At 40.1% G+C, this 9,689-nt stretch overlaps 1 protein-coding gene across 1 annotated transcript in view; it reads left to right on the forward strand.

Moving 5' to 3' along the window:
• KCNK13 (potassium two pore domain channel subfamily K member 13) overlaps positions 1 to 9,468 on the forward strand; it is a 124,659-nt gene extending 115,191 nt beyond the window's left edge. The window contains exon 2 of the mRNA XM_073350698.1: positions 8,576 to 9,468. Coding sequence (XP_073206799.1) covers positions 8,576 to 9,468 — 893 coding nt within the window. The remainder of the gene's footprint in view (positions 1 to 8,575) is intronic.
• Positions 9,469 to 9,689: the final 221 nt, after the last annotated feature.

The following is a 9,689-nucleotide window of genomic DNA, read 5'->3' on the forward strand; positions in this document are numbered from 1 at the left end:
TGGCAGAGAGCTCTTCCATCAGCATAATAAAGCCACCTCCGCAAGAGGCAGTAGCTTCTCCCACCAACATAGCGCAGTCCACACCAGTGCTTAGTTCGGTGTAACTTACATCATTCAGGGTGGTGGCTTAGTCACACCACTGAGCGACATAAGTTATACTGATATAACCTGTAGAGTAGACAAGCCCTAAGTAAGTGTATCCATTTTATGTGTTGTGTTGTGTCCCACACAACTGTATTGTCTCATTCATATGCAAGCACTCCAACAGCCTTGCTCCCAATTTTTTTGACTGGCACAGGGATTACTTGCAGCAGGTTGCCCCAACACACACTGAGACAGGAGGAGAGGTTCATTTGCATCCAAAGGGACTGTGAACGTCCCATTTCTATGCAGAATTATAGTAGGTTGTGCATGCAGAGGCGCATGATATTCTATTCTTGCCCTGGGGATTTGTAGCAGTCTGGTGCCATACATGACAATACAGTACAGGGCAGAAGTAAGTGCAGGCAATGCTTCAGAGGGAATCCTTAGAACAAGGATCAAGGAATGGTCACATTTGGCAACTCTGGAGCAGTTTGTGCAGAGCAGATGAAATGCTCGAGTATAAGCCAGGCGTAGCCAGCTGGTTTTCACTAAGCCTACCCTAAATGCAGTGTGGACACAGTCTGACATTTTCTTCTGGTGTCCCCATGTGCAGTGCCTCTACAGTGTTCTGTATCAACTGGAAGGATAAAGTGCTGTGATGTCCATCAGGGGCGGGATAGCTGAGAAAGGCACAAGGAGTCCTCCAGTAGGGCTGGAGGGGCATGGAGAGGAAGGAAAGTGGTACCTGATGACATATCTACCATGTAGAGGCAGCAAGGGGGAATGGACGAGAGTCTTTTCTGGGGAATAATCTCATTATGCACATGGATTTTGGAGCATTTTGAAAAGTAAAGAAAGCTCATAACTGGGGGGCGGGGAGGGATGTAATATGGGAACCTCTTGTTCAGAAAACCGCAAATTTACATAATAAATTGTACTCTAGGCCCTGTTGAGATTCTTCAAGACAGTCTCCCTAAGCATGTGGATTTTAGAGCTTTGAATATTAAAATCAGCTCCTTATGGGGGGACTGTAAGAGGATCCCTCTGACCAAATGACCACAATTTGCATCACTTACTATTCCCCTGGTCTTATGGTGGAACAGTAACAGTATGTTGGGATGGATGCATTAGGATTTCCATTTTCAGAAAGGTGAAAATGCCTATAAACATTCTGGTTTTGTGTTACAGTATCATTTAAAATATTTATTGAAATGTATGCACTACTAGATTTTTCTATAGCTGTCTGTAGAAAAGAGGACATCAGCTGATGTTTGCTGTGACTGTTTTTTAAAGGGCCATGTGACTAAAATTTGTATAGTGTCTGACTTTTTCTTTGGGCCCCTTTTTCATAGAAACTACAACATGTTGAGGGTCTGTTTCCTTTTTGTAGATTGGGTGAATTGTTATAGAAAATTGAAATTTGTTGTCTCTCTTTATTTTTCATGATAAACATAACTTACCGTTTTGACTGAGAAGAGTATCTTGATACCACATTAGTCAATGTCAAACTTACGCCAGTCCATAAAATAGGGTTTTCTATTAGGGAAGCACTTCCTGATGCTCATCAACCCTTTTGATCACGCTAATGTTGAGAGTCACAAGCTACTTGCTTTCCTTTGATCACATTCAGTCCCATGGTTGGTTTACTAGAATCTTTCATCATTCCACTCTTTATTTAATGCAATTTTCCTTGACAATACTTCTAAAGTAAAATCTGAAATATCGGCTCTTAAACCAGAAGCTTAGCTCTAAGGCAAAACTTCCTGAAGGAGCCCCTGCAGAATGGACTTTTGTAAAAGTTGTGTGGTGCTCTAGTAAAACTCTCATTGACTTTAATAGGAGGTAAAACTTATTGTAATTCCCTGAAAAATTAGTCCTAGTAGAGTGAAATCATAAATCAGGATGAATATTCAGCAAACCATATTCAATGTTTAACATTAGAGTGCAAAGAGAAAAACATCACATTGGAAAAACTGAAGCTATTAAGGAGCATGTCTACTTAGTCCATCTGGATAAAGTGAAATGTAATATCAGATACATGTTCAGCCAGTGGACTGTGGTTCTGATCCAAAGCTCATTGAAATAAAGAGGAGTTGACATTTTTTGAAAATTTTCATGGAACAGAAATTACAAAAAATTCAGTTTGGAAATGTTGAAATGTTTCATATTGACATTTTTGCTTGAGCTAAACAATTCAAGATTTCAGAAATCAAAATGTTTCATTTTGGTTTCTTGAATGGATCTGGAATGCTTCATTTTGAGTCAGTTCAATATTAAACTACATTTCCCCAAAGTGGTACATTTGCCTCATCCGAGTTGTAGTTCAGGAGCCTGATATCTCTATTTGCCAGGCTCCCTAGTCAGACTACATCACCCATAATGGACCCAGAGTCATGTGACTCCCATGATGCACCATGCAGATCAGTCAGAGGGAAATTCACTTTGTATGATGGGAGACGTAGTCCTCTAAGGAGCCTGGCCCATATGAGAGAATGGGGGCCCAAACTACATCTCCCATAAGACAATGTACTGATAAGGATATGTATTTTAAGTTTTTGTTGAACTAATTTTAAATTAAAATTTTTGGTCAGTTCAAAACCCCAAAATATTCCAATTCAGGTCAAACTTAACTGAAATGAAATTTCATTTACAATTTCCTGACAGAAAATCAATTTTTTTTTCAGAAAATTTAAAATTTCAGTTTTGCAGAAGATGCATTTTCTAGCAAAAAATCAATTCCACTGGAAAATTCCTGACCGGCTCTCTCTAAAAGCCAGATAGCAAACCTTGATATCAGATGAGGAAAAGGATAGGAAACAGATGGGTAAGACAGAAAGCCAAGGTGAAGAATATCCTCTAGACTATTAAGAACAACAAGGGAGCAGGTGTGTCAAAAGAAAAACAGATGGGAAGTGGTCTACACTTTTCATGGAACGAGAACCATAGGTGAAATCTTGGCCCTACTGACATCAGTAGCATAGCCTCCTTTGATTTCAATGGGGCAAGAATTTCACACCATACGTTGTGAGTGCTGATTCTTCCTGTATGTAACTTCCAAGAGGGAGAGGTGAGATGATAGCTTTGCACACTGAGCTCATGCCCAGGACAGGGATACTTGATGGCATTATAATAACTTCATCCTGAAGTAGAGATTGTGAGGCTGTAACAATAACTTGTTACATCCAAATGGAAGATTGGAAGTAGCAGTTCAATATACATAACTATCTGCTTAAATCTGTGAAGTGAAAACAACGGGTCTGACTTAATGTTGATTTTCTTTTCCTTTTCACAACCAAACCCCTCCGTGGCTACCTGATTTTGATGTTATACAGTAATATTTACACTTGTGTTCTAATTACTCAAACTGGGTATTTGTGTATGGCTTGGTTTAATGACCTTAGCATTTAACTGGCCCTAGCAAGGTTTTGATGAAGACGAATGGAAATGCTTGCACTTCTGTTTGTACTGATTTTTCAGTTGCTTTAGATCCAGATTTAGCAGCAGAGTAGTATATTGATTTACACAGAGAAATCTATTTCTACCACCAAACAGGCCAGAGACTTCATTTATGTAGAAGTAAATCTCTGTCCCAAGAGAAAACAGGCTCTACAGAAAGGCCACAAGCCTGTGGAAGACACAGATTTTCTCTATCAACAGATTGATTCTTCCTTCCATATATGGCAGATCCTTTTTCAAAAGATGCCTACAATATTGTCAGATCACAGATGCTTACTCTGTGTGAACTCTCAGCTCACGATACTTATTCCTAAACCTTGCTCTTACACAAATAGAAATTGAATTAAAGTGAGAAAACTTGTTGATACTACAATCTTTCTTCACTTTCACTGGAAACCTTTGTGTCGTGCATTTCTAGCAATATCAACAATACATAGCCATATCCAGGCAACTGTGGATTGAGGGAATAGAATATTCGTCAGTATCTTAAAAACATGTAATTCTCCCACTCCCAACCCAACTGATTTCCACTTGATTACACATAATTCTGTCTTCTCTAGTCTTTCTGTGTATTTTGTCCATCAATAAGTGGGTTTCAAGACATCTGTCACAAAACAACTTTCAAAGTAAAATGTATTAATCATTCGGATTTTAACATCCTCCACTCATATCGTAAAAATCTTCATCCATTATTACATGCAATGCTTTTTTTATTCTGCAATTCTCTTCCTTTTATTTCTGCCTCACATAAATATATTCTTTTCATGTATTGCCCACTGTTGTTATTTCCTCATATAGTTTCATTCTCTTCATTCCTTTCTCAGTCTGAGGCTTCACTTCTTGCTCTTTCACTACCACTCTAGCCTGCTGTGCTAGTTATTCATGTAGCTGTTTCCCTTCTCCTCTTGAATCACCCTTTTCAGTCTAAATTTGGACTGCTTGGTTTCTCCTGTCCACCTGAAATAGATCCTAGTCCAGTTCACTCAGGCTCCAACCAAAGTCCCTAATCTCAATCCAACTGAGATCCCTAACGTTCACTTTTGTGTCCACACTATTAACTACTCCAAGGTGAGGAACAGGAGAATGGTAATTATATCTAATCATGTAACTCCTAGGACCACATTTTTCAAGCAAGTAGGCAGAAGTCTACTCACAAAATGAGAATGCATATTTGTGTGCCACATTGACCAATAACAACATTTTGAGATACATTTTCTGATGTATGTACCTGAGTTGCACCTGCCAAAAAACATGTAGGTAAAGTGCGTGAATGATTAGATGCTTAGAATGTGAATGTGATGTTTAGAATGGATAATTACTGGCAGGTTCAAATCTGTATTCACACCCCCGAAGAAGACAGCAAAAATAATGGGAAGGTCTATGTGCATGGCCAGCTACTTAAAGGCTGAAGTGAATCTTTAAGGGAGTAAGACCTCAAACTCTTTTTGTATCAGATCCAGGGACTTGCATGTTCAAGGAAATAGGAATACTTGAAAGCCCTCTATTTTTATGACTGTGCTCTCCATGGCCTAAGAAATCAACAACTAAAGGAGACACCACTATCTGGTTGTGAACATATTTAGAATATGTTGTCACTGCTGTTTCTAAATTTCCTTCATATTAAAGTATAAATCTTTCAAACAAATAGATTATTCCATTCTTCGGTGATACACATGTGTAAACTCCAGTCTGTAGCTCTGATACATTATATGATCATGACTGTAGCAATGACTTCCTTCTCTAGTTCTGAAAAGTATGTTTTTCTTGGTACAAATATAAAGGGCCAGATTGTGTCTGACAGGAAGAGAAAATGCAAAAAGTCTTTCTGAAGTGGGACTGCTCCAGTGTTGCCAGAGCTGGTCCCAAGCTTGAAGCATCCATGCTGTATGAGGATGATCTATGATATCTAATGCCACAGAGAGGTCCAGAAGGATGAATATGGATCCCCTTCACTGGTCTATGGAGAGAAGGAAGTTAACCACGAGAGCAACAAGTGTTTCTATATCATATCATGGCCTGAAGCCTGGCTGAGAGGGATCCAGTGTTAGGGCTGGTCAAAAAAATTCTGTCAAAACTGTTTTTCAATAGAAAAATAGGTTTTTGAAGAAACAGGTTGTTTTTTTTTCAGAAAAAGTGTGTGCTTTCCACAGAATTTTCATTTTTCATCAAAAAACTGCCCCAAAACGGAAAAAGTTTAATCTGAAAATCAACATATTTATGCCACAAACTGAAATATTTTGATTCAGAAATGCTGCCAGAGTGCCTCATAGGAGCTGTAGTTCAGGTGCCTCATGTTCCCATTCTGCTCTGTGCACCAGGTTTCCTGGTAGGACTCCATCTCCTAAGATGTACTGCTTCCCTCGCCAACAAGAGAGCCTGAGGTGTATCATGGGAGATGTAGTCCAACCAGGGAGCCCAGCCCATAGAGGAGACTTGGGAGCATGAGGCACTGCAGCAGTATTTCAGTTGGCAGCTGAAAAAAAAATATCTTTTTTTGCCTAAAAGTAGAAATTTTATGCTGCAGGAGGGAAAAAACATTTTTCAACCAGTTCTAGCCAGGATACCTGAAGCTGACAGATGGTGACAGAGGTTGCTGTTGCTAGGTTCTCAGTTAGCTTGCTTAGCAAAGGGAGATTAGACACTACATGATCTTTTTGATTTAATTCACAGGTACAATAGGTTCCCCACCTAGACCCTTTGAAGTTTTAGGGAGAATGTATATGAAAGCAGACGACAGGCAGCAATGCTGTTTTGTTGTTTAATTGGAAGAGGGAGTTTTGGTTTTAGAGCTTTTTCTGGCCGAGCAAAGAGATTGATTTTTGGCAAAGAGCTGCTGTGTTTGCAGAGTATACAAGCATGGGTACTTTTACCTAGACATAAGTTCTATTGATTTGCTCTTTAGTCACTGAATGATCGACACTACCCCTGACATCACACTAGAGAAAAAACAAGAGAAAAAGGAAGCAATTTCCCATCATACAGTATTTGCAGTGACCAGCTAGGCTATTTGCATGACAATATGTTTAATTAGAATCATGCACTGAAGTCCATAAAGTGACACCAGGAATGAGTTTGGCCCAAAATATTTCTTCATGAATGGATCTACAAGCCATTTTGTAAACTGATTTAGCAGTGCGGCTACAAGCCTACCGTTTATTTTTTCCACAACCCCCAGAAGACAATATTGTTAGATTTAGATTAATATCTGTACTGTACAGTGCTTTTAGGTTTTCCAATCTAGCACTACACGAAATTATCATTAGTTTCGATTAATACATTTTGAGATTTATAAGTAGAAAGGAAAAAAGCATTTTCTTTCTCCAAAACGTCAAAATTGAGCCCACACTGGGAAAGGACAAGGAACAGAAGCTGGGCTCACTGGCTTTCTGATTTAATGTCCTGTGTTTTCCATTATTTACAATTCATAATGGGTTTTCTGTCTTGACTGTTTGGGTGTCTTTATAGAACCTTTACTGTTCGGCTTGCACCTATGGAAATGTGCACTCAGATAGGAATTTTAAATGACAAGGGATATGAATTTTATGGGTTTGGGCTCAGGCTCTAGCCGCTATGTCAATGGCAAAACTCACGTTATTTTGAATGGGTATGGGATCAAGCCTCCAGCAGATGTTACGCCGCATCACTAACTCAACACAGTTTAGAATAATCTGCCTTAACTACCTAGGGCCAGCCACAGGTTTTGCTGTGCCCTATGGGACTTATCCTGTGCAGGCCTCCTCTTCCTCTCCACTTGCAATTTGGTCTGCTGTGTATCTACAAATTTGACCCCCATGTCTTCCAGCCTGCTGTAGATGTAAAAACAGGGATGTTCCCAGCTCCCCACCCTCTATTTGTCTCTCCTGGCACAAGAACAATGCACTTAGAAATACTGAATACATTTCCCTTATATCCAATTCTCTAGTTCCTTTATTTCATGCAGTTAATATTCTGCACTTACAGACAGAGGAGAACAAATGCAGATGTGTGTCTTATTCAATGTGCTATTTTTTTGTTCTCTCAGCAAGACTGCTTTAACTTAATTGGACAGTTAATTAATCACTTGTTCAACTTCTCTAGACCCTGTTCAGACTACAGCAAACATATTCAACATGTATATTACCTCTAATGCCCATCATATTTAAGACAAATTTATTCATTTTGATTCTTTATAAACATCCTATTTAGGGCAATTTTGTCTTTTCAATAAATATTAGCCCCAAGCAAAAATGGGATTTTCAGACTGGAAAGAAAAAAAATCCATGTGGGAATATTTGCAAAGGTGCAAAACATATCTGAGTTGGAAAGCAACACAGAAGAAGACAGGAAAGCAGGGCCGCTCCTGTAATGCTCCAGCACAGATGTGAACTGTGGAGCAGAGCCCGGGCAAGTGGGAAAGAGGGGAAAATCTGGTAATGAATCAACATAGGTCTGACCGTGAGGATTAATCCATTCATTGACTGTTGAAGTAAATGGGAATTATTTTATTGACTTCACTGGACTTTGATCAGGCCAATGAAGCAGAACAGAATGCAAGAAAAAGAGGTCAGCATAGTAATTCAGAAGATTAGCTCTGAAACAGGGAGCCGGGCACAGAGTTGTGGTAAAGTGCCCTCTGCAGCAGATAGCAGCTCAGATCCTCAGTTAAACAGCTCTTTCTTCAAATGTATTTGCTTTCATTTATTTCATTTCATTTCTAATTAGGGGGAAGTGCCCCTCTGCTTATTTTTAGCACTGGAATAATGTGGGTCATAAGCATGTAGAACTTGGAGAGAATTCCCAGCTACTCTTTCAAAGCTAATAGGAGCCATAGTGATTTCCTGCCGGTTGTTTTGGCTTGCATGTGGCAAAACCCTTGATGCTGTAACTAAGGGTTCAGAGTAACAGCCGTGTTAGTCTGTATTCGCAAAAAGAAAAGGAGTACTTGTGGCACCTTAGAGGCTAACCAATTGGTTAGTCTCTAAGGTGCCACAAGTACTCCTTTTCTTTTTGTAACTAAGGGGTTATTTTTGCTCAACTCTTCTGTTTTTTCTTGCAGGGTTCGGCATGACTACCCCAGCCACCGTTGGAGGAAAAATTTTTCTGATATTTTATGGCCTTATAGGATGTGCAGGGACCATTTTATTCTTTAACCTGTTCCTGGAGCGCTTGATCACGGTCATAGCCTACATCATGAAATCCTGCCATGAGAGACAGCTGAGGAGAAAAGGGATCCTCCCTCATGACAGCCGGCGGGGCTCAGGGAACTCTGAGGTGGACAGCTTGGCAGGGTGGAAGCCATCTGTGTACTATGTCATGCTCATTTTATGTGTAGCATCACTCATCATTTCCTGTTGTGCCTCTGCAATGTACACACCGATTGAAGGGTGGAGTTACATTGACTCACTTTACTTTTGCTTTGTGGCCTTCAGCACTATTGGTTTTGGTGACCTGGTCAGTAGCCAAAATGCCCAGTATGAAAGCCAAGGCCTTTACCGATTTGGCAACTTTGTCTTCATATTCATGGGGGTTTGCTGTATCTATTCCTTATTTAATGTGATCTCGATTGTTATCAAACAGTCCATAAACTGGATATTAAAGAAGCTGGATTGCAGGTGCTGCCCCAGATGCCAAAGAAAATTCTTTAGGTCACGGAGGAATGTTGTGATGCCAGGGAATGTCCGGAGCCGGCGGAACATCTCCATTGAGACTGATGGGGTCAATGAGAGCGACACAGATGGACGCCGGCTGTCTGGAGAGATGATCTCCATGAAAGACTTCTTAGCCTCCAACAAAGTGTCACTGGCTATCATGCAAAAACAGCTGTCAGAAACTGCCAATGGCTACCCAAGGCAGTTGAACTCTAGTTCTAAACATAATGGATTCTCTGGCGGGGTGGGAGCCCTAGCGATTATGAATAACAGGCTGGCAGAGACAAGTGTGGATAGGTAAAAAAAAAAAAATCAAAACAATGGGAAATGCATCAACAAGTATAGAGATAACTAGGGAATGAATGTCATCAGAGAAGCGGGGCTAAATGAGCAGGACACCTTTTGTTAGAAGGTCTCTCACTTTTGTGGGAGGGTCTGTCAGTTAACATCTGTTGTTCTTTGCACTACTCAGATCTCTATCTTCCTTTCTCCCCTTCCATTTGCTCCCTAAACAGGTCACTG

The sequence above is a fragment of the Lepidochelys kempii genome, chromosome 6, assembly GCF_965140265.1.
Source record: "Lepidochelys kempii isolate rLepKem1 chromosome 6, rLepKem1.hap2, whole genome shotgun sequence".
NCBI lineage: Eukaryota > Metazoa > Chordata > Testudines > Cheloniidae > Lepidochelys > Lepidochelys kempii.